Source organism: Melopsittacus undulatus, chromosome 6 (assembly GCF_012275295.1).
Source record: "Melopsittacus undulatus isolate bMelUnd1 chromosome 6, bMelUnd1.mat.Z, whole genome shotgun sequence".
NCBI lineage: Eukaryota > Metazoa > Chordata > Aves > Psittaciformes > Psittaculidae > Melopsittacus > Melopsittacus undulatus.
In genome coordinates, this window is record NC_047532.1 from 8,512,156 (window position 1) to 8,537,753 (window position 25,598).

General features: G+C 45.1%; 1 protein-coding gene across 1 annotated transcript; it reads right to left on the reverse strand.

Annotated features, from left to right (window-relative positions):
* Positions 1–14,571: 14,571 nt before the first annotated feature.
* LHX8 (LIM homeobox 8) lies at positions 14,572–25,196 on the reverse strand. Its single transcript, XM_005151202.3, has 9 exons — positions 25,132–25,196; positions 24,724–24,874; positions 24,402–24,560; positions 21,630–21,751; positions 19,971–20,191; positions 19,398–19,501; positions 17,145–17,240; positions 15,982–16,165; positions 14,572–15,175 (listed from the first exon to the last, which is right to left on the reverse strand). The coding sequence occupies exons 2-9, from the start codon at positions 24,802–24,804 to the stop codon at positions 15,099–15,101; spliced, it is 1,044 nt and encodes a 347-aa protein (XP_005151259.1). The 5' UTR covers positions 24,805–24,874; positions 25,132–25,196; the 3' UTR covers positions 14,572–15,098.
* Between the last annotated feature and the right edge of the window lie 402 nt (positions 25,197–25,598).

Below are 25,598 nucleotides of genomic sequence, written 5' to 3' on the forward strand. Positions count from 1 at the left end.
GCATGGCACAGGCACGGCAGGGTCTCAAAACCTGGTGAGCTGATGTGCAAGCACAGGGTACTCACGTGCATTCCCTGTGATTGGGTTGGCACTGCAGCACTTTCCCTGGAGCAGAAATGAGGGGTCTGGTTTAGGACTCCAGTAATGTAAAGGTGTACAGTTTCAAATGGAACTGCGGGTTGTGGGCACCTTCAGATTTTGAGAACCCTTCTTAGATAGCCTAGAGTAAACCTGATTTTTGAAAGGGCTGAGGAACCTGCCTTCAGAAAAACACAGGCTTCCAACTATGAAGTTTTGCATCATCATCATCATTCCTTTCTCCTTATGTGCATGGCATTGAATATCCAACACCCCCCCACCCCCTCCCCATCATTCTAATCTCTTCTGAGAATGCAGTCAGTAGCTTTCTGGGGTCTGTGTCACCATTCTGTGATCGAAGGAGCAGCTGGTCTGATCACAGCCCATCTGCTAAACCTTTATTTTGAATTTAATTTTTTCAATAGCACTGTGTGGTTAGTTTGCATTAAGGAATCTATATTTCTATTGGACTTGAGTGTCTTACTGGGAGCTCATCCAAAAAAGCGTGTTTCTGAACACAGTGTGGTTTTTTATCATATGAATGTAACCATAGAGTTTATTAGGAATAAACCATAATAGACATAGTAGACAGTCATTTGACTAGAAGACTTTTGTAACAAGCCTATGCATTTACTAAAGGAATTTCTAAAAGTGAAAGTTTTAAATTGTATTATTATTTATATACAGTAAATATATATATGTAAAAATTTGCTTCACTCACTATTTTGTGAAATTATTTAGAATGTGATCATCATTTCTGAAAAAACTTAAAAGCCATTTTCTTAATGATATAATTATGAGAACTGTGACAATACAAAGCAATACCATGTAGATTTTGTAATCACTAGATTCAATAAATAAATCAGAATGATTTAATACTAGGATTGGCTAAAAAATAAATTGTTATTAATGAATTAAGTAGAAATTAATGCAAGTAATTACTTGGGAAAGAATAACCTAAAATATTTTAAGACTAACTTATAATAGTTCCTAGCTTATCCTGTGTGTGCCAGAGTCTGCAGCCTTGCACCACAGAGGAGGTCCTAGTGGTAATGTTCATGGACCTGGACATGTCCTTTGTTGCTTTATTTAGTGTAAAATTGAAAATTCCATCCCTCACTTCAGAGAGTGTGATCTGTAGTAGCTGTGTCTGTAACATGGTGAATTATGTCCTGTGTGCTTTGCTCTGAGTCCATGGGAGATGATGACGATGTGCCCACCCTTCCCATGAGGCACAGCCCCGGGGCACATGTGGCAGATGTGACACACGTGGCAGACGTGGCACACGCTGGTGAGCATCTGGTGCTGACAGTGCAGGAGAGGAGGTGATGCTGGGACCAAACACATGGCAGAAGCCCATTGTGCTGCGGCTGGCAGAGAGCTTGGCAGGTCCTGGTCCTTCCCTGCCCCAGGAGAAGCTTTGGGAAGGCAGATAGCCCCATTTATGGACCCCATGAGCAAGCAGAACATAGAAACCAAGAGACAGTAGAAAGCACCTGCTATCACATCCCCACAGTCACGTTTGGTTTAGTTCTGATTGGGTTCATTGTGCCTCCCTAGGATGTATTAATGGATGGCTTTCATTTACATGTTTTATACCAAAGGTTTAATGTCAAGCCTTCAAATTTTGTAAAAAAGGGGAAAAATAGAAAAAAAAAAGTAACCCCAGAAACAAAAAGAAATGAGAAAGATGTCATCATTTCTTATGCTGAGGTGTTTTTTAACAAGTAGTATGCAGCAGCAGATTCTTGGGTGTCCCAAGGATGCTGAATGGTCTCTTGGACACTACTGTTTAGAAGGATGAGATATTGTAAAGTTGCATGTTCTGCTGTAGAACAGGAAAAAGATTTTGGCAGGTGCAGTGTCAAGCTGGTTCTGGACAGCCAGTAAGTGTCAGTAAGCGCAGGAGGTTGTCAGAGGAGCGATGGGGAAGAACAGCCTGGCTCTCCTGGGTGACGTGTAATGTCTGTCTCCTTTGGGCCTATTGCTCAGCCTGGACAGCTGTGTCGTCTCAAAGTGCCTTACAGGCTGTTACTTCACCTGGCTTCTATCCTGAAGTTTATTCACACCATGCAGACTACAGAACAGGGAAGGTTTGGTAAGGAAAGACGTGCTCTCCTTATTTCCAATTAACTGATACGCAGTGAACTATGGGAGAGCTGTTGGTTGTGTCTGGCTGCGGGATGCAGCTCCCCGCAGTGTGATGAAGACATGGACTGTGTGGTCCGGGAGGAAACCCATCATGGCCGTGGTCAAATAATCCAATAAAACCAATGCAAGATATTCCAGTTTCAGTAGTACAGTTGTTTATAGCTTTAATTTGTGGCATGGTGAACTCCTGAGCTGGGAACGCCGGTTCTGCTTTGTGTTCCAGCGCCCACACCATTGTACCTGTTGCTGTGGGGAGAGCTGGGCTCGAGTACTGAGAGCAGGAGGGGAGAAGCTGGTGCGTCTGGTATGTCTGTTTGCCATACGCATAAAGCCCATCCTCTACATTGAGACTGACCATTTTCTATTCTAGAAATGTTTATAAATTATGCTAAATTTTTAAACTTTTGATACAGGTGATGATTTTGAGGTGTTGTTAATTTGTACTGCGCTGTGATCCAACTGGAAAGAGAACTGTTTCTTCATGTTCCAGTAACAGTGGTGCTACTGATACTGTCTGTTACTCTGCTGCAGAGCATCCACATGTATTTCTCCCAAACACTGGCTTGTAAAATCACCGAAAACGCTGTTTAAGAAGCGGGGTGGAGGTCACTGTCTCGTTGATGTGATTGTTAAATTGTCAGCTTGACAAAACCAAATTGACACGAGCACGACAGTTTGAGCTCTAAACGCTGTTGCTTCTGCTGTGGAGAAACGGGCCTGCGCTGCTGCAGTTCCTTTGCTAACAGGAGTGTGTCCCTTTGTTGTTCGCTGTTTTCAGCTCTTGGGGATTGTTCTAATAAAGGTTTGGATACAAACACGCGTCCCTCTGTGCTGCGGGGAGCCGCGAGCAGGCGCTGCCGGGGGCCGGGCTGGAGGCGGAGGGGCCGGGCCGGGCGCGGATCGGGTCGGTTCGGTGCCGCTGCCCGTGCCCGCAGTGGAGGCTCCGCTCTGCGGGTGTGGGGACGGGGCTGCCGCTCCCCTGCGGGAGGATCCTCGTCGTTCCATGCGCGGGGGGCTGGCTCCTTACGGGTCTGTGCGGGTCTGTTTGAGCCGTGCAGTAACAAAACATGGGGGAGGGCGTGAGCCCCTTCTGGGACCTCCTCAAGCCACACAAGGGGTGTTTTAAATCAGCCACATCCACTGAACCCCAGCCTGGTTCGTGTTCAAGGGACCTCAAAGCTCATCCAGCTCCAACCCCTGCCGCGGGCAGGGACCCCTTCCACTGGAGCAGCTTGCTCCAAGCCCCTATGTCCAACCTGGCCCTAGAAACCTCTTTCTGGGTTCAGGAGACTCATCCCTTTCCCCCCTTGTGTTCATGTGAGCTCAACAGAACTCCTGTTGCACACCACGGGCTGACTTCACAGGCTTCTCTTGCAGGGGACATGATGCTGCTGTTGCAATCACAGATGGAGCTGTAGCAGGCTGGAGGCCGGGGCCTGCTGTAACAAGTAGGGAAATGGAGCAGGAGCTGCTGCAGGATGTGGGTCTGGCAGATGGGGAAAACCCACACCAAACCAACAACCCCCCAGAACCCCCAAAAACAAACAAACAACCACCACCAACCAAACCCAGTGCAAAAACTTCTCAGCCCTGAGGATGGATCTCAGCAGAGGAACAGGGAGATCCATTTCTGCAAAGGCAGCACCAGAGTGGTTATTTGGAGGCAGGACAAAGGGAGTATTTGGGCTGGAGGTCAACAGGTAAGGCATGCAGTGGAAGTTGTTCCATGTGTGGGAGCCCTGCCTGAGGATGCTCCTGGCGTCCGGCAGTGGCTGTAGTGAAACCTGCAGGTAATGTTCTTGTCCCAGCACAGAAAGGCTGATGCTGCCACTGTCAGCTGGGTCAGATGCCTCAGCCTGGAGGGTTTAGATGTGGGCAAGGCTGGTCCAAGCTGGACACTGGAAGATGAACGGTAAATGGGATCTTCAGAGGGATACTGGCCTTGTTTTACAGTGAGGCTGATTGAGGCCTTGCCATCAGGAAGAGGTAAAAGGCGCTGCAGTTCTACAGCACATTTCATGAAAGCACTTCTTTCTTCTTCCTTCTTTTTCACATTTGATCAGGCGCAGATTTGGCAGACGCTGCCTGCGTGCTTCTGTTCTGTAGAGCACCACTGGAAAGCTCAGTCCTGACCATGGCAATAAACAACAGTAATAACAAAGCACTGCCCATGTTAAAGCACAGTATCAGGGGTTGGATGCAGGGGATGATGTGTGGCCCTTCCAAATCTCTTACTGTGGACCGAGACACTGGAAGATACATTTGCAATATAGAAGTTATTGTAAGGGGATTTTGGAGCATAGAGAACCTTTACTATGTGTCTCATATGTACATAGTTATTTGAATTAAATGTGGATTATTTTTTTAAGCTACATCAGTATCTGCTCTTAACACACAGGGCCTGTTAGAACTGACTGACGCTATTCATTATATTGTTCTTCAGAACGTCAGGCTTGCTAGCAAAATTCCTTTCTTGCTTCCTTTTAAATATGTTTTCAGACTGATGTGTTTTATATCTCACATGGTTTTCCTGCCATTCCTATTACTTTTAAATCTAATGCTTGGCTGCATGCCATAGAACCTTTAATCCAGCCCCAGATGAGTTCTGGGGAGGAGAGGACACCTTGCATCCCAATGGTGCTGCAGTGGTGCTGGGACAGAGCAGTGGCACGGCCTGTCTGAAGAAGGAAGCTATGAGGTAACTGATCTGCGCTCATGAAACAGACCCTGGCTGTAAATACAGGATGAAGATGTTCCTGCTTGTGTGAGTGGTGTTTGATGTGTCCTGCTGGCTGTGTCCTTGCTGCTTCACTTTGCAGATGAACATTGCTGTTGGTGCATTCTCTCCTGGAACCTGGCATGCTGCTCTGCAGATGCACACATCTGCAGATGGCTTGGGGAGGGAAAGGAAGAGATTGTTTTATACAGAGCTTCAGAATGCAGTTTCTGGTTGCCGTCACTTTCAACACATCTGACCAACTCAATTTCCTGTCTTGAATCAACTTTCATTTCATTAAGTCCCAAGTTTTCATTTCTGTTGGTTGTCTGGGCAAGATATTTTCATTCTGGAGTCTGAAAAAGCCCAAGTTTGGAAAGGAATCAGTGTAGTCTCAGGAGAAGGCTGCATGCTCACATGCTTAATCTGCTCCAAATGATCGTGTCAAAAGTGGGGTTTGCAGTTTGGTTTCATTTCTTTTCTCTTTTTCTTTAGTTTGTGCAGTCCCAGTTCCTTACAGCAACACAAATAATACAAAGCACTTGAAGAGCATCATCACATTGGTATGGTTAACTCACAATTACAGTCTGACACTCAGCGGTAGTGGTTTGGTGTCACTGGGGCTTTAACAAGTCAATGTTATATGTTTGAGTTTAATATTTAGTGGCTTTTGTGTCCAGTGGTGGCCACTCTTCCTGAGCTGGTGTCATGACCAGAAACATGTAACTCAGCATGCAGAATGTTTTAGCATCCTCGCCCACTGCAAGATGCCTGTACAAATTCCTGCAGAGACACTGAAGATCAGAATGTGTATTGAAAGGTAATACTTCTCTGAATTAAACTGCACATAACATACATACATGTATTTTTTTGGTGTTTTAAAATCATATTTTATGTAGGTGCCTGTATCCATGTTACAGGAATGATAGTATTTCTGCTGGCTGTTTCTGAAAGTAGTAAAAACGTTGGTTGTCAGTTGTTCCCACATTCAGTGAATTACAGTTTACATCCTATTTCAATGATACTTTTACAGTTAGCTTTCTCAGATAACTTGCTAGCTCACATAAAAACCCAAGCATTCCCTTGAGTGTTTTTTTCTACAGAGTAGTTGTCTTTCAGATGCAATACCTTATTTTTAAGGCAAGGCAATGTGTAACTTCTATCCACTGGTGCCCTGTTACTTGTTCTAAGTTTCCCATGTTTTGGCAATGAACTTTATTTGCAGGAGGTCCGGAGCAGGAGACAGCTTCTCTCACAGCTTGGCAGGTAACACTGTGGTGCACCTGGTGACGGCCACTGCTGCAGGACATCACTGGGGGGGCTGTCCTGGTGGGATGCGGGAAGGCTTTAAGAGACAATCACAAATGGAAAACCCACAAGCCAGGAATGTTGGGAAGAGCTGACGCAGAGCCCTGTGTGTGCCCAGCAGGGTGAATCTCTCTGTGAGCAGGTGGGGAGAGTTGTGCGAGGGGAGGAATGTGCAGTTTTCAGCAGAGCAGGAAGGTGCAAGGTCTTCTCGCAGGATTTCTGTGTGTTTGCTGCTTGTTTCTTTGTGTGGGGAAAAGAAATTAGCGAGAGGAGAAGAGCAAAGATGAGCACTGGAAAGGAGACAAATGGTGGATGGAGAGTCAAACACTTGATTGTGGTGAGGCCACCGGTGCTGCTGCCCCTGGTGATCATCAGATGCTATAGAGCTCATGGGTCTCACATCACACTTCAACAGTCAGTTCTTACTGCATTGTTCTTTTTTGTAGCCTAAGGGCTGCACAGCTATGGGGAACAGATGAAGTGAGCATGCTTTAAAGTGCAAACTGAATGGAAAGAGAAAACACACACATATAAAATGATGTTTTTTTAAAGCATTGTTTTTAAAGAGTGGCCTGAGCTATACCCTGTTGGGTTTTTTTTATGTTAGATTTTACAACAGTCAATACGTGTTTGCTGGTACATCCTGGTGCAGTCCCTTCTGAGGATGTAAGTACCCTCTTACAACAGTGATGTGCTGGTTAGCTTTTTGTCATCTTAATATCTACATGAATAATTGCTTCCACATAAGAACATTATGCACTGAGATCAGAGCAGTCACCATGGGAGTGCAGCTGTGCTGGAGCAGGTAGCACAACACAAAGAGGCAAAGTCTTTGTTCCCGTAAGTTGCTTTTTTGCACACAGAGAAGCCACCAAAACCTTCTGCACATTTCCATTAATATAAAATGAGAAAGAAAATGAATGGGAGCAGGAAAATGTGCATCTTTATAGTGCAGTGTTTGAAGTGGGGTTTGTGGGATTTGGAGGGGAGGCCTTTTTCCTGCAGAAGTAATATTGTTTCCTCATTTGTTTTGCTCTGTTTTGAGCCACTTTATCAAGGTTGCTTTATACAGATTTTTTTCACTGCTTTCCTTGTTGAGTTCAAGCCTTTCAAACTGATAGAGCAGAGCACTTGCTGACCAGGATACTTGCAGAGGAAGCGCAGGGGATGTGACTGGTCTGCAGGCAGTGCCCAACATAGCTTAGAGTACTATTTCTCTCCCCTAGCCCTGGTCGTCCTTCTGAAGTAAGCTGCAATTCTCTCATGCTGGAAGTACCTCTCACATCAGTAGGCTGACTGTGGGTGTCCTCATCAGATTGATCTAGAATTTCTAACAAGAAGGGAGGGAGAGACTGTCTGGGTGAAGGTACCGATGCTCCAGCAGCCTGGTGAGAGAAAGATGCTAAAGCTGAGACAACTTATGTTGTGTCACCTCATTTGCTGACAGTGAGACAGCAGCTCAGCCGTCAGCACGGATTCTAAAATCACTGTCATACCTTTCCTCCCAGGGGAGTATATTTGGAAAACAGAGGGTACACTGCACAGACTTATGTTGCTAGCAAAAAACCTCACTGCCGGACACTTTATCCCTCAAATCCAGGATGTTCTGAGTAGACAAAGAATGGATTTTTGTTCTAGAGCCAGTTTACACTTGAAACCTCCTGACCTTACAACCCTTACTGCTCCACAGAAGCTGTATGGCTGGGCTGGACTCGCAGGCATGTTAACAAATATGTGGTCTCCTTGATGCACCTCTGGGAAAGAGCACTTATTGTGCTTCCAGATGATGTCCTTACACACCAAGCTCTATTTGTAAAATGCTTAGAAACTATATTAACATTATTGGAGCAGCTTAGAACAAAGAATTAAGCCCTTGAGCTTCTAAGTATGAGTTCAGAAAGAGAGTTACTGCCTTTGTTGTGAACGCTTTGGTGTTTTGGATGCCTGTGGTTTTGTAACAATATCTTAAAAAGCATGAGAGAATTAAGCATGGTCTCAGGAGGTATATCCAACACTTCTCAAACAGCAAAGATGTCACATACCTTAATCTCCCCACTGAGCTATCAAAATACCAACTTAGAAAAAACACATCCAGGTAAAGGGGTCTGCATTGGCATCCTGACTGGGCTAAGAAACAACAGAGCAGTGTGAAACCACCTGTGTATCCATCAACAGAATCGTGCTCTGTTTGCCTTACACTTCATTCTGCCTGTGTAGGAGAAGAGGAAAACTTTTTCTTAGATATGCTAGGTGTTAGGTATGGAACAAGCAGTTCTGGTGCCCTCAGCATAAAAAGGACATGGAACTGTTGGAACGAGTCCCGAGGAGGCCACAAGGATGATCAGGGACTAGAGAACCTCCCATATGGAGACAGGCTGAGAAAGTTGGGGCTGTTCAGCCTGGAGAAGGCTGCATGGAGACCTCATAGCAGCCTTCCAGTATCTGAAGGGGGCCTACAGGGATGCTGGGGAAGGACTATTCATTAGGGACTGTAGTGATAGGACAAGGGGTAAAGGGTTGAAACTTAAACAGAAGAAGCTGAGATTGGATATAAGGAAGAAATTCTTTACTGTTAGGGTGGTGAGGCACTGGAATGGGTTGCCCAGGAAGGTTGTGAATGCTCCATCCCTGGCAGTGTTCAAGGCCAGGTTGGATGAAGCCTTGGGTGATATGGTTTAGTGTGAGGTGTCCCTGCCCATGGCAGGGGGGTTGGAACTGGATGATCTTAAGGTGCTTTCCAACCCTAACTATTCTATGATTCTATAATAACATCTTCATGCAGAAAAGTTTGGATTTGCAGCTCTGAAAAAGCTGGGATTTGCATGTTCTGTAATATGCTCATGTTCTAGCTTACCATAGAATCAAATGAATCATAGAAACCAAATGAGCCACAGAAAAGGCTTTTTGCAAGAGATCAGACCAGAGGCTCTCTCTGGTTTCACTCTACGTTGCTGTTGGCATCTATCCACATCAAGAGTCACCAGCACTGGATTGTCATTACAGCACAACTGTAGTGGGTTGCATCAAAATGCTCCTGCACCTAGAAATATCAAACAGACTGTACATTCTAGGTCAGAGCAGTTCCCTGTGCTGCTAATTGGTTAGAGGACACGCTGATAAAGCAGCTCAGTTGCTCTGCTTGCCTTAGAAGGATCTCTGTTTGAGTCAAAACAGTCATCCAAAAACTGAGAGCAAAGCACCATATCACTTTCTACACCTAAAAATAAGCAGGGATATATTTATTTCAGCTGGTTCCTTGGGAATACTTACTTTGCTCTTCTCAGGAAGGAGCTGCAGAAGGGGACCATGAAGGAGAGAACGCCATGGAGGAGGATGCACTTGTAGCAGGTACGTTTGATGTACCTACCCAGGGACGATGTTACACATTGAAAAAGCTCCACTGCTAAGATGTTAATTTTATGTTTTGGTTCCTTACCATCCATTTCATAAAAGAGCAGATTTTAAACTGTTTGATTCTGGGAGGCTAAGTTTGCCTAAATCAGGATTGATGGAATATAAACCCGCCAGCCCTAAGGAGAGTAAGAAAGAGCAAGTGTTGACAACAAGCCAGGTAGGGATAACGATGGATACCAGGCTGGAGAACAAATGCAGATCAAAATTAAGGGTTCTTTTTTTTTCTTTTGGAGACTGCTCATGATGTGTAATTTCTTTAAAACAGAACACAAAAAACATTTGGTAGGGGTTATTTTAGCATATATGGAAGAGCTAAGAACGACTCAGTAAGGCTTTTCTTTGAACCTCAGTTTATAGAGTAAACTCCCACTGGAGAGAAAACCAACTCACACATTTGTGTTGCAGTTATTACCTTTTTTTTCTAATCTAATTTTATTTTTATTTAATTACTGTTACCAGACTTATTGGGAAAAAAACCTGTAAATAATCTGAAAGCAATGGTCTTGTAAAAAATGTGAACCTCCAGAGTTTGGGGTTGTGTTGTTCTAAGTGACACAATCCCAAACACACACACTTTTCCAGATTTAGGTGGCTGATGAAAGCACACAGTAAGTACCTGCAGCATTCCTGTTTCTTTTAACCACCAGGGACAGAGAGGCTGCATGAATGGACCCAACTCCGAACACGTTCTGGACTCAGTGTTTCTTAACAGGGTGAGCATTAGTTACAGCCTTACCCATAACTGAAAAGGCATCCTCTTACACCTTAAAGGAAAAACTATTCTGCTCAAAACCAGGACAGCTACATAGGACAACAGGAGTTCACTCTTTGAAATGGATGTTAGAATTGCATTCCATTACTGTGAATTAAAACCAGGCTAAAGTACTGCAGTAGGTACCCACTACAGTACCTTGTTCTCTCATGTTCTACCCAAGAACTCGTGAAAAAGAGTTCTTGGATTGATATATTTTCATTTTAAAAAGAAACAGGAGAGTTAAAGTGTGCAAACACACACTCCAGTGTAAATCAATTGATAAACAGCTTAGAGGCAGCCTGTGCTTTGTTACTGATCTTGTGCTATCTTTTTCTGTCCCTAGATGTCCCTGTGCTGGAGACTCAGCCACACAGACCTGAGCTGGGTTTTCTGGGATGAGCTCAACCGGCTCAGGATTTTTCTGCTCTTCCATTTAAACTGATGATAATTTTTGTTTCATTTTTTGAGAGCCTGTGCTTGTCGCACTGGTAGTGACTCGTGTGGCAAGTCTGAGGGCTTCGCTTTCTATTGTGCAATGAGTAGGAGTGCAGAGTCAACTGCCAACAACAGCGATGCACAGAATGCAATTGGCAGAGGTTAAATATTTGGACTTGCAAATGTTTCTCTGCTGCAGGTGCAAACGCTTTTCTCAGGAGCTGTCTAGGGAGTACGTGTGGAGGAGCTGCATATTTAGAGTTTAAATGTGTGTTACTGTAATGGTGAAAGCTACGGTGAAATCAGTGGTACAGAATCCAGTGAACCTGCAGCCAGGGCTGGCCACAGGCACTTCTGCACAGGGCCAGCAGAGTGGTGGCCTTCGGGGATCTTCTAACTTGGTATTCATGTCACTAGCAGAGAATGGGGGTGCCCACCACAGTGATTACAGCAGGTCACAGGAGGCTGGACAAAAAGCAAGAGGCAGAAGGCTTGCACCTTCCACTTTAATAGTACATCCATTCATCATAAACCAGCTGCTTTTCTGAACTGAGAATCAAGTCTATCTGTCGGAGACTATTGAGACTTTTGAATCAGAAATCATTTTAAGTGCAACTTAATTTAAAAACAAGACAAGAAAAAGGGAGACAAAAGCACAGATTCTTGTGTCAAATATTTCTGGAAATAGCATCTTTTATGAAGAGACCAACCCTTGTACATCTGTGTGACTACTCATCCTTATTACACCACTGACCTTGCATGTCCTAAGGAGTGGTGTATTGAAAGATGGAAACACAGGGTTCGAGAAGGCAATGCCATACATCAGAGCTGAGCTGTAAAATTTCATAGGCAGGGGCAGGGGGAAAGACAAGACTCATCAGTCCCTTCAGAAATGAAAATTATTCCTGACAGTTATCTGTACTTACAAAAAAGAATTAATAAAGGAAAAGGGGAAGTACAATAAGATCAACTTGCCTAAACTTTAAGCAGCTCTTCAGCTCCGTATGTGGTCATAGAAGTGATGCAGAAAGTAGTTATGGCTACTATAATGCAAATGCAGAAAGCAACTTCTGGCCAAAAAGCCGATTCATGACATCAGACAGCATTGGCAAATGTCAGCAAGGGCAATGTGTACATTTATTAATAAATCTCATCAGGAGTGAGGCTAGTGCTGATTGTTACTAAGAGTCAGAATTATAGCCAGGGAACACCGTGAGCCCAGACCAGACCCTCACCTGTGTCAGTTTTGACCAAAAAACACCCAAACAGAAAAAGAAATCTCTGGTCAGGTCCAATCTGATTGTCTCCTTGGAGAACTGAACAAGGCAGCAACTTCCCCACATCATTAACTCTTATATCTGAGGGACACCAGGATAGATGCTGTAGGAGTAGATGGTTTCTTCACTTTGCAAACTGATGTAGTAGCAGCTTCTAGTAATAAACAGAGATCCTTTAGAGATTCTGTGGAGCATGCACTAGGCAGGACACTTTCCAGCTCTGTTTCTCCCTCCTCCTCCAGCAGGTTGAATAGAATACATTTTAAGTTTTATTTTACAGTGCAATCACTTGTTCCAACACATTACATGGGCCAGCCCCAGCCTGCATTGGTTAGGTCAGGGAAGGAAGTGGAAGAGGAGTGGAAGTTGATAGCCAGCAATCTCACAGGACTTTTGAGACACTGCTGTAACTTTTACAGTGATTTTTCCTCTGATAACCTCTTTGATGCAAAATATGTTTCAGATCTTTAGATCCATTTTGGATTTCTTAAGATATGTAGCACTGAAACTATTAGCAAGTGTCATACGATCATCCTGTAATGTAGACTAAATGCTTTGGCATCAGATAACGTATTACAAAGTTCTCTGCAAAAGCATCTGCAGAGCACTAAGCAGAGCTCCATATCTTTCTCTGTTCAAGATCCCTTAAGCAAGATGCTAAGATGAATTATTTCATACACTAATTTCACACATCACTTCAATTTGAAATTGAACCTGTGCAGTCTAAAAGGCATTGACTGAGCATACTACATATTCCTGCTGGAGCTATAGCTGCATTCTCTTTCTGTGAAGAGAGCCCACTCATTTCCTCAGCACTGCAGTATCCAAGTTAGGCTTTAAACAGCAACAACAAGACCAGATCCTCCGATGGAGCTTCCTATTTTCTACTCTACATTTACAAATAGCTGCTCAGTCTTCCACAGCAGCAAATGAATTCTTCTGCTTCCTATTTTTGTAGGGAAATGGGAAAATTGCTCCCTATTTACCTTAATCCTGCACTGAACAGAAGAGGGTTTCATAAATAAGACCAGACTTAGTTTGGTTCAGGCAACTTAAAGCTGCTTAGTCCCTCAGAGTGATTAATAACTTTTCTTTAAAAGGGACTTGACACAAGGCAGGTTGCATTTTAAATTATCAATTTATGTTCAGATCTAAATTAGCATTATTTAGCATTTAAGTGGCAAAACTTCAGCAGCAAGGTTGTTCTGTTTGTATAACAGACCCAACAAATGAACAAAAACCAGTCTGTCTGCTGGTACACATGCAGTTTTGTATCATACAGCTGTATGGAGCTAGCTTAGGTACTGAAAACAACACAGTGGCTCCAACATCCCACACAGAATATTGCACTAAGAAGTTATGTACATTAGAATAAAATGCAAAGACAGTCAAGTTCCAGAACACCCTGTCTGTGGTGTGCCATGAAGCAACTGTGGCAGGATAATATCAGCCTAAACAAACCACTGTGTCAGTGCAAATAGACTGCCTTTGCTAACTCAGATTAGCTCAGACATCTGTGAGCAGCACTTGAAGCAATGCCAACATTTAAGTTATGGAACTTCAATAATTCCGAGCTTGAAGTTCTACTCTCAAAAGCCATTATCCTTCCATGGTGGCAGGGAGACTGCTACCTCTTCCCCATTGAAATGGTTTCACCAGGACAGTTAAGAAGTTTCACAGAATAGAGACACTAACTCATAACTCGGAGAGCAAAACAGGACATGGACACACACACACACCTTCAAAGTACGATTTCCTTCTGATGCAGCTAAGTTTAGGTGTGTAGATGTGGTCTACCAGTCTTAAATCCTTGAAGGAAACTAGTCTGTGAAGACAAAAATCAGTGTAATTGCCAGTATGCACTAGCCTTTGTCTAAATCAGTGTATCAAAGCATGCTTTGCAATGGAGTCTTAGCACATTAACATTTAAAATACAGTAGACTTTCGTGCACTTGACTGAATTTCAGTCTCTGTTCCTATGCAGTTTGACACAGGTCAGTTCAAATACTGAACTAGAGTTTACTTGACAAATGCAGACTCTCAGCATTGCATATCATGTACACAGGAGAAAACCACTGAAGAAAGCAGATGAAGTAGTAAAAATTCAAACTGTTAAAGCAGAGGTGAAATCAGGTTCTCCACTTGCTGACTTGAATCATAGTTAAATGTCCTATATACATCTACTCCATCCACCCTCACCCCGCAGCTGCACACCTGCAGGAGCAGCACTGTTTTCTGTATTATTTCTTGAAAGATGGGTCTGGGGGTGTTTCAAGATATTCAAGATGTTTTTAAAGTCCATTGGGACAGATATGAACACTCCTGAAAATCCGGTGTAGTGCACCTAAAGTGTACCAGGGACCTTCTCTTTAAACATAAGATTCGAGTCCAGCACTTAGAGAGGACCCTGGTGAAGCCATGGACACACAGCACCACTCTTGCTTGGCATGCTACAGCAGAAACTTTATTCAGTTCTTTTGGAAAATATCTGCAACCAAAATTTATTTCCGTAAACTCACAGAAATAAGCTTTAACATAGAGGCTGTTACAACTCAAATACAGGTAATACTTTCAGCAATAACTTACAGATACAAACTAATGATAAACTACAATTTCACAGGGAGTTGTAAACATTTTGCACAATTGTCAGTCCTTTCTTTTAGGCAAAGTGCTCTTTTGATGGCAAATAAATTAACACACACATAACTAGAGTGGACTACTTCCAGACAATACAAAAAGGTGTTGAATAAGGCTTGTAAACAATGTAATAGTTATTTATGCAGAATCCATGAAAGTGTCTTGCAGGCTAAATATACTTACATACCTGGGCAGCAAAACTGATCTTGAAAATGCTTCAGATGTTAAATAAAAAGTTAACATTAATATCTTTCCAATGGTACTTTTAATACTCAATAAATGACTTAAGGTTACATCCTTAATAGTTTATATCCCTGACAGAAAGGAGTTAGGTGTGACTTAGTGGCAGTTGTGTCATTGAGTGGGGTAGTAGAGGCTGGAGTCCAAGAGCTGTCGGAGAATGAGCTACAAAACCAGAAATATTTACTGGTCAGCTTCAGGGGATGTACAAAAAGATCAGGAGCAAGTAATTCCCATTGGGCAGAAACAGTCCTCTGGTCCCAAGCACTGCAGTGTGCTCTCTCTGTCCCAGCCCAGCATCCACGTGCAGCCGACCTTACACCCCTGCTCTGGAGGTAAATAAGCTCAGGCGACACATGCAGCTCAGAGCCCAGTTCTCCCCAAACCTTCGCAGTCCTTCCTAATCACAAATATGAGCCAAAGCTGTTGACTTGCTGGGACATAAGACATGCAATGACTGAAACATACTGTTGACCTCCAGGCTATCCCCTCCCTGTGTGTCACTGAGGGAAGCCAAAGTTTTTGGTGAAGTTGCTGGATTGAGTGTACCTACAGTCCTTGAGGTAAGAGTCAGGGAGTGGGTGGTCTTAAAATTACCTATTATTAGAAACCTGGCACAGATGCTTAAAAAAGTGTTTGGTTTCTTAATACTAATATTCACAGGCTGGAGGAAGCACAAGAACTGGTCTTCACACCCAAACCTTTAGCTCTGCTCTTATAGTGAAGGGCCACTGATCTAAGAGGCACACTTCTTAATGAGGCGTAGATAGCAAGTAGTAATAACATACAGAATCATAGCATGGTTCAGGTTGGAAGACACCTTAAAGACAATCCTGATCCAACCCCCTGCCATGGGCAGGGACATACTAGGAATTAAAAACCCTTTAAGTTTCCTTAATCAGTACCTGATAAACTGCTCTTGCTACAGTCACTAATGATTTTAGTTGGGTATGTGACGTTGTTGTACCTACCATCCATATAGCTGTGTAGAGCAGTTAACATCGTTCCATCCTGGGGTACGTACGCAGAATATGCCATTTCTTCTAACATGGGTGGAGACAGCCTGGAGGGCTGAACTGCTGTGACAGGAGCAGTAGATGAATGATTAGGACTAACATGTTTCTTATGGCGTGCTCTGCAGTTTTGAAACCACACCTGAAAAGGGGGAAAAAATTACATCATGTTGACAGATGGCATTCTGCTTCAACATTAGCATAATAAAACCCCCAGAGTTCCAACTTCAGCTGAACTTGGTTAGTTAATCGGGTCTTTGCCATAACACTGACAGTCCACATGAAGAAACATCCATTAAAAGCCTGCAGGGTGCCTCAAATAAGCGCAGTCAAACCAGGGAAGCTCCATCAGTGACCAGCACCCCCAAAGGGCAGGCACGGTGCAGGGCTGCACAGGACACAGCCAGTGCTGTCCCTCAGCACATGGCTGACCATGCAGTGGCTGTTCACAGAATGCACTTTCCTCTTTGCATTGAAAAGTATACAAAATTCCTTTTTTTTGCTGCCAGGTACCTTGTTTTTGGCAGCAAAACTGTCAATTTTGCAGGCCAGAACATGCTGAGGGAACTGCAAACTTATTTTTACATAAACACATAAATATATAATTTATACAATATAAAAATTCATATCTATGATGAAAGAACATGCTTATACTGTTTGCTGAGAGGCATCATCAAGCAAAGATTCAAAGGTTGTCTGTCCCCCTGTTTTGGATGGCATGGGTGTATACTTTAACTGTGCTTTCTAGAACAGGTCACTCAATACTCACTTGCTCCCAAGTGCCATTTTCTCAGATTGCAGCTCTTAAGAACAGACAATTAAAGTAAAAAACTCGGTATTTAGAAGACCCTAGAGCATTTTCTTTACTACTTAGGCTGAGAAGTTTCTTCCTGGAAGATTATTAATCCTTTACACAGCACGCAAGAGGAATACGAGAAGTTCTCCAAATTCACATGTTTATTCCAGGCCTATTCCTGACTAAGGATGTTGGCCAAAGTTATGTAAAAACTGACAGATTAGGTCTTTTTCCATCTCAGAGTAACTACATGGAGAAAGTTGTTATTAAACATTTCCAAAGAATGAGTACCGGCCTTTGTGATTCAGTGTCTTAGCACAGTTACCTGTATAACACGCCTGCTCAAGCCTGTTCTTTCTGCCAGTTTCTGGAGTGTTTGTGCATCTGGATTGTTGTCCTGAGCAAACTGTGCTTGCATAACCTGAAACAGGAAGATAAGAGATGGCAGGTTTGTGTGTGCAGTTCTGAGAGCAGCATTAGGGACTCCTCTAAGACCGAGGTCCTACTCCTTGCTTATAATCACTACTCCCAAACAGTCCCAAATACATTAAGGAAAAAAACAATAGAAAAATCCCCCCTGTCCCTTTATTCTGCTCAAATGAGCTGCACTGTTTGCCAGGAATGGAGTAAATTCTGCTTGGCAGTAGTGAAACATTCAGGGGATGCTCAGTGAGGGTGGCATTAAAAGGACTGAGAGAAAATTCACTGCAGAGAGATTTGAACGTCCCTGATGATGTCTGTAGCAGCAGACCACAGCACAAGGAAGGGATTTTTATCCACCTCTCTGAACTTGTCAGTCACTATCTGTCTGCATCTTGTGTTATACGGAACAACTTAACCCTCTTTGCGGCTGCACAGAGGGTGGACTTGGAAGTTGCTTGTGCTTCCTTCACCTTTAAATAACCCAAGTAACACAGCAGGTCCCCCTTGCCTGCCCTGCTCTACATGGCTGTTCAATTACACTTATCTGTTACAGAAAGCTGCTGTCAACACTTGGCATTAGGATATGAATGACTTTTTTTTTAGGCAGTAGATGTCACCTTGGCCTCACCCTGAACAGTTTCAGGGGGAAAGGTAGCTTTGTTTAAGGAAATAAGGCCCCATGGGTTTCTGGAAGTTATCTTCAGCAGCTCAGTAAACGGTAGCTTCTCATTTCTGGATTTTGACCCTTGACAGTCTGCAAATTTTGCCTGTCTGCTTCTTTGAAGATTCCAACTACTTCTCTCCATTTAGAAACATCAAACCTATTTACTTCCCTACTGTGCCATACAAAGACATCAAAAAGCATGGACATCCTTCGGTACAAGTGCTTCATGAGGTGTGCTACTATGTGCTGCCACCCTGACAGTCACTTATTCTTCCAATGCATCCCTTGCTGGAAGTCTTAAACCAGCATCAAGGTCAGGTACAGAGAGATGTACTGAGCAGATAGCAAGTGTCATTAAATAACAAGAGACCTTGAGAACTCAAACACCTTATGAAGTAAGTCAGAATCTATTTAAAAACCAGGAAAAGGGGGGGGAGGGGGAACATGGAAGTTTGAGTGCTGCAAATGGGAAGCTCTGAAAATGGTTCCTATGCTGATGGCTGTGCCTATCTCACCTTCAGCAACTGCTGGAAAATAAAGTTTCCTTTTGCAGAAGTTTGATGCCCAGAACCCTCATCAGATTATTGCCAACATGCTTTGCTTGCAATAATTCTGTCTCCAGTCACAGCTGAAATTGCAAAGCAAGCTTTGAACAGCCACGTGCCATGTAATACAGCACCACTTAAATGCCTCACACCTCAACTTTAGTTTTTCTCAAGTGTTTTCACCACAAATAGAAGGAGGACAGCTCAAACTGAGACAGTAGAAAACAAATGCCATAGCAGCCACGTGTGACCAGAAATGCAGATGTGTTATAAGCTGAAAGCAGGGATGTGTAGCTAGGATTAGGTAGAGAACAGCTTCCTTCCCACTGCAGGCTGAAACCTCTAAATCTGGTATCACCAGTACCCCTCTCATGGGGAGCTGGCTCTAGTCATGGTGGTTTTCCCTAGAAAGCTCATTTAAGTGAAGCGGTGATCCAGAGGATGAAATAACTCATGTCTGCTGCAGTCCAGAGCTAACTCCTGCCAAGGGAGCAACAACACAAGAAGCCTTGGGAGAATTACAACAAAATCCAGCCTTCCACCCCGTTAACATCTTGAAGTCATACACAGAACCCATCCTCACTATGGCTTTTCACATGATAGAATCCTAAAAATATTTTGTCTTTATTATATGTAGCCACGTAAATGCCTGATCAAATAGATTTCATCAAGCAATCAAAACAGAACCACCTTTTTGTTCCCATTCTGCAGAACTGCTCGCTGCCCCAAGGGAAATAAAAAGTTTGAAGAGTAACCATTTCATATTAAACTACTGAAGCTAATAAACAATTCCAGAAACATGCTGTGTCTTGATAGTTTATGAAAGAGTTTAAAGCATGCAAGTTTTTTCTTTCCCCCCCATATGCATCTCATCTGATTTCCTATCAGTTCAGCACCTATGTCCTGCAAAAACCTGAGCCATGCAAGCCTTTAGCCCTGGCTCTACCTGGAGCTGATCTGCTGTGAAGCTGGTCCGAGCTCTTTTTGCTGGTTTTGGATGATTCACATCTTGTTCTGTTAGTAGTGCTCCTTCCACACTAATCCCATTACCTGGAGGTTAGAAGGAAAACACCACTGTCTGCTGAACATTCAAAACAATGTTATTTGTAACTCAGACTGTTCTGCAACGACAGCACTTGACCAGCTGAACTTCAGCTTTAAAAAAGCTGTATTGTGTTCAGAGTTAAATTGGTCTGGCACCATTACCCATTACAGCCCAAATCACTCCCTTCCAAGCGAGGAAAGATCCAGCACAGTACTTTATCAGGTAGATACACTCTTGCTTCCTTTTCCTTAGGACAGAAAACAAGTTACACAAACTAAAAAAGAAATTTAAAAAAAAATAAATTAAAAAAATTAAAACATCAAATAACTTACACATTATTTTAATCCAAGAACCTGCGCTTCCAGCCTCAGCAAAGGCAGGTAATTACCTCTTCATAAGGAAGATGAAGTGAACCCCAACAGTTTAATTAAAAGTAAACCACGAACACAGTTCTTAACAAAAGCAGCATGTTACCATTTTCAACTTCTCTTTTCAGGTTGTCCAACATGCAGTCGTAATGTACTCTGCACAGGACTTTCTCCTCGACCAAAGCAAACTCCTCTCCTGTAGAAAGCTGCCTCTTGCAGGAGAAGCAGGCGAAGCACGCCAAGTGGTAGACATTCCCTTTAGCCCTGCGGACCCAGTCAGTAGCATGGATGTGCCTCCCGCAGCGGGAGCAGCGGGTCCCATACCGCCTGGAAAACAGAGGCCACCACAGGGTGAGGGCAAAGACACTGACTGTGCAGGCAGGAAGGATGCTCTGGGAGGATGACCTGGATGTGGCAGCACAGCTGAGACCCACAGCAGGCAGGCTGGCCATGAGGATGGGGAACACTGTAGTTGTGTCTTACCTGGTAAACAAAAGTAAATCCATGAGTTTTATCCAATTGCTTAAGGCAAGACCATACTGAACTACAGAAATTAATAATTTCATAAGCCAAGAGGAAAACAGAACCATCATAAACGTTTACATGAATTCACAACTCTTCACCCTTCCTTTTATAACTGCTCTTTTAAAAGCTGTGAGTGGGAGATGGAAGCAGCTGACACTGTGTTCAAAAGTCTCCCAATTATTCAAGTATATTTCACATTTCTCTAGTGGTAATCTGAAATGTTATATTTAGCTACACCATCCCTCACTAATCAGTCAGTCCCCTTCAGCAGAAGGGGGAAAACCGGTGTCTTCACAGTTATTTCCTTAATTACTACCACATTATTATTTTCAAAGAAATTCAAATATCTGTAAGGATTTACATTGCTACAGTAGATTATTTCTCTTTGAAGAGGAAACCATCAACCAAGGGATGTTGATTATTTAGACAATAATTTGTCCTTATGAGTCTGCAAAAATTCTCTTTGCCTTTCCAGAGTTGGCAGCATTCAGCCTGCCCCCTCCCTCTCCTTCAGTGGCCAAACTGACAAGTTGAACACAGTCCTTTCACCACACAGGTGAGGATCCCATAAACACTTTGGCATGGGGCAGTACCACCAATCACACCAAAATTAACAGCACTATTTTTTTGCTTTCTGAAGATTTTTGTATCACAAGTACTTCCAATGCAACACAAATCAGTACTATCCTTCTTTACAGGATTAAGCCTTAATTGTGAAGAGTGCCTTAAATTCCAAATCATATGGATCATAAAGGTATAACTGCTGAAAGCTCCTCTTAGAGATCATGGGATTTATTCTGGGTTGGTTTTGTAGTTTCATGAGTCTCATACCAGCAAAGTGCCAGTCTAGGCAGAATATCATCTCAACTGTGCCTCATATTCCTCCATCAGTATTACCAAAGGATGATTCTTCATACATACATACAATACATTTACAATTTACTATGGCATGAACTCCGATTCCCTGCCCCCCATGCATACAGAAGTAGACGACTGTATAAATGCAATAACTGTGCATAACAGTGGATGGGTAGAGGGGGAGACTTCACAGCTCACTGCATTAGACAGACTTGGGGTCTCCCAAGTCCCTCTGCAAGGAATGACAGTTTAACTACTGAAATTAAACCTAGAAAAGACAACCCAAAGAGCCTCAATGTGTGTTTTAGTTGCAGCTTAAGCAAAGAAATAACGAGCAAGCATAACGTGTTACTGAGTAAAATGATAATCCTGTGTGGCATACCTGAAATAGTCGAGTTTGCAGAAGATATCTTTATCTTTGATGTAGCAGCTCGTGTGCCTTCCTAGGGATGTCCTGCAGACGCTGCAGGAGAGGCAGCGCACATGCCAGCAGAGGTCATTCACCTGCAAAACAGAACAATCCCCCTCCAGGTTTCAGCATCACAGAACCCGGTTTTCCACATGTACAGACAAGGCCAAAACAGTCACATGTTCCACGATTCAAGGGACATTACTCTTCAATGCAAAGCATTTTCTTCATAGCAGAGCTTATGCATTGAAGGGTAACTGATGCGATGGGGTCTTCCAAATAAGCTTTCATGGTTTTGCAATTCAAAGTGACAGAAGAAAAAGCAAGAGATCGGAGTTCTACATAAGCATTTTGTGCCCAGTTTTATTTTCATAGCATTGGAGTAACAGAGCAAGTCTTGGCCTCACATGACCTCAGGAAGGCAGCGAACTCACATACTTCTATTTTCCAGCCTGTCAAAGTCCTGCTGAACAAAGAGCAAACCTTGCAGAGGGATCTGAAACTTTAAAATACCTGTACTGAAGGGCAGTGTGTGTTGGGGGGGCAGTGTAAGTCTGCCAAAGGGAAACACACCACAAGCCACATCTTCATTTGCCAGGTTTCTGTTAAAGCAAAGCAAGTACACGAAGCCAGAGTCTCAAAATACCAGCAGATGCTTTAACAGCAAGTTAAACAGTTCTTTATCATCAATATCTGTGAAACTGGACACAGCCCTGGGAAGCAGCATGAATCAGAAGATGTGAAAACTCACATTTAATTTTTGGTAAATATATTATGTGCATTTATTGTATTTTTTCCTTTCCCATGAAGAGAACTCTTGGTCCTGCAGACACTGTGCTTCACACATCAGCTAAAAAACTTAAACCGTTTGAGAATCTGAGACTCCAGCGACCACAGAAAGTAAGTAACAACCCTCTGGATAATCCCATGCTGCAAATGCTCTAAGCCAAACAATGACTAAATCAGATCTTTTTTTTTTTTTGTTTTCTGAGCCAGTTTCTGGTCTCACACCAAACAGCCCATAGATTGCCTAGGGCAAAGCAGCAGATTTGAGATAATCCAGGATGTGCCTTTCATCAGACCCTGCCAGACAAATCACAGCGAAAGCTCGGCACTGACTCCAGCACTTGCGCCGGAATCGCTCGTTTCAGTCATTCTCCACGTTGTAACGTTATGTTTTGCAGTTGCCCAGTGCTCTCCCTCACTGGCAACGTCTCCCCGCATGCTGACAGATTTACACTGCGGTATAATGTGAAACTGTTGACAACGGCTGTCACCAAACCCATCCTCCCAGAAGAGCTGCCCCGAGGCTGGCCCCGGGCAGCTTCACCAGCCAGGCCGGGCCTGCTCCCCATTCCCATGCTCCAACCACGACCGAGGGCCCACGCCAGAAACCCCAGTGCAGCACAAGACGTCCAAGCACAGAGAACTCATCTCGCTGCCTCTCCTCCGGAGCCCAGCAGTCTTCTACAGAGCAGGACATCAGCTGTCCCCTCTGCCATCACCATCTACATTCTCCGATTAAACTACAAAGTTGGAAGATGCACTCTGATGGTCAGCAGGAAACCACCACCACAGACTGCTTTCCCTCTCTGTCCATGCAGGAAGCACTAACACCTAGTTCAAACTTCAGGCTAAACCATTTAGAGGTCTTTTGCTCCAAGCAACATGTCTGCGGTTGTTCACTCAGGCAACATCAACGACGGACAAACGAGGTCTGAGCACATCACAGGAATGAAAAGGCTAGAAAGGAGCTGGGGTGAGCTCCGCTGCACCCACCCCTTGCAGAGGTGGCTGGGATTGACCAAGAGGTACCAAGCAGGACCCCACACCTGCACCCACTGGGTTTTAAATGAGCACCAACCTGCATATGCCTTTCTTTGACCTCGTCACCCTAAGCAAACGGTCTAGTAACAACATCGGGATGTTTTCAACGGTGATAATGACTTTCACTTTGCAGAATATATAACGGCTTTACTCAAGGCTGCACCTAATAGAACGAAGCGACTTCCAGCAGTTTGCCTGATCTCACTTTTGAAAATTAGATGGCAAAAACCCGATCCAGGATAATTTTAATGGCTGTAGAACAGGAGAAAAATAGTCCCCCTCGCAGCTACATTGACGCAGTTTATTTGAAGTCGCACGGTTTTGCTTGGTTTTAAATTATCTTAGTCCCGAACGCTAAGGCTAGCAAAACTGCTCTGCAGTCACACAGCTTGCTTCTTTTTCACAGGCATTACTAAACCATCTTTCTACTTGTACGTTTCTCAACGGTCAGTTTGTTGCTCTGAGCTTCAGGACACCACACTGACGAGTTTCTTTAAGCTAATACCAAAAGGGTGGCTCCGCCACCGCTTCACCAGGAGCGTTAAGGCACGGCCGGGAAGCGATCCCTGCTCTCACCCACCGCTTTTCTCCCCACTCTCCCCTACGACAAGTCAAGAAAACACAGTCCCAGCACCGAAGAACATTATCCGAAGGCTGAGCAGAGACCTGGCTCTGCCCCAAGGCCCGAATCCCGCAGGCAAACATGAGACCGGGCTCTGCGTGGGACCCTCTCCAGTGGAACGTGCCGTCCCGGGCGGGGAGAATAGCAAGGCCCGGCTGCACCGGGAGCTCGGACCGCCGACCGGGAGTGGGGCAAACGTCCGCGGAGCTCCCGGCCAGGCGGCGCCCTGCGAGCGGCAGCGCCGCCGGGTCACGTCGGTGAGGAAAAGGTGGCAGAGCCGCCCGCTCCGCGCTTACCTTGAGCAGGTACTTGTCCACGATCTCCAGACCACAGCTGCTGCACACGCACTTGCTGGGGGCACAGCCGGAGCCCGAGGCCATGGACTGCGGCGAGGAGGAGGGCGAGAGGGCGGTGGAGGAAGAGCAGGAATCCTCGTCGGCCGCTGCGGGGCTCGCCTGCGGAAAACCGCGGTCAGCGCCCAGGCGAGGCGGGAGCCCCGCGCCGGTACCTGCGGGGCCCCGCCGGGGAGGGACGCGGTGGGAACCGAAGCTTCTCCGCGGGGCTACGGCTCCATCCCGGGCACTGGCCCCGCTCTCCCCTCGCGCTGCCACCACGCACCTTCTCCGCGGGGCCGCCGAGCGCGGGCAGGTCCTTGTCCTCCAGCCTGCAGACGAACATCGGGTCGCTCTTCCAATACATGGCACGGCCCTAGCGCATACCAGCCCCGCGGCGGCTCCGGGACCCCGCGCCCGGGCTCTGCTCTCAGCGCCTGCCGGAAAAAAGTTTTGTTTTCAAGGGGGAGGGCCCGGCGGTGCGGACCTGCCTGCTCTGGCCTCACCTCCTGCGCTAAACCCGCCTTCCAGCGCGGCGGGACCGCGCCGGCCTTCGGGAGGGGTGGGGGGCGGCGGCGGCAACGAAAAAACCCAGAGGACCCCCTCCAGCCCCCCTGTTTGCCTTCATCCTCTGCCACCGCTCTCCCCAAACGCAGACTCGCGTTACGGCGCTGCGCTAGCGGAGAAGGCTAACCCGGCGGGGAGCAGAGCGAGTGTCAACGGAAAAGGTTTTTCCATCTTGCAAAGCTCTGAAGTCCGAGCGTTTCCCTATAACTCTAAACTCACACCTCCTAAACCTGCCGCTCCCGCCCGCGCCTCTCCGGTCCCTCCATAAAACCTCCCTCATTACCCCAAACAGGGAGCACCTGAGTGGCATGAGGCCAAGCTCACGCCCCAGGACCGCAAGTGTTGCTAGTCAACACCCGCGCCCTTGGTCCTGCCGCGGACAGTAGGTGTCGGCAGCTCCCGGAGCACGGAACCGGCCCGTCGGCGGTCCTGGGTTTTGTACGTGACAAACCCTCCCCGCAAGTCCCGCTCAGCCCGAGCACCGCTCCTGGTCTCGGGACATGTCGGGAGAACAAAGCAGCCGCAGCCCTGCCGGGCGCAGGTGAGGTGAATAACGCGGTGTCTGCTTCTCGGCACGTATTTAACCAGCCAGGT

What these genes read in the sequence shown, in the direction of transcription:
- LHX8 (XM_005151202.3), bottom strand. Translation starts at nt 24,804, where the DNA reads ATGTATTGGAAGAGCGACCCGATGTTCGTCTGCAGGCTGGAGGACAAG. An exon ending in TCGGCGGCCCCGCGGAGAAG is followed by an intron (nt 24,561 to 24,723) that starts GTGCGTGGTGGC and finishes GGTTTTCCGCAG; the next exon opens with GCGAGCCCCGCAGCGGCCGA. An exon ending in TCTACACAGCTATATGGATG is followed by an intron (nt 15,176 to 15,981) that starts GTAGGTACAACA and finishes CTGGTTTTGTAG; the next exon opens with CTCATTCTCCGACAGCTCTT.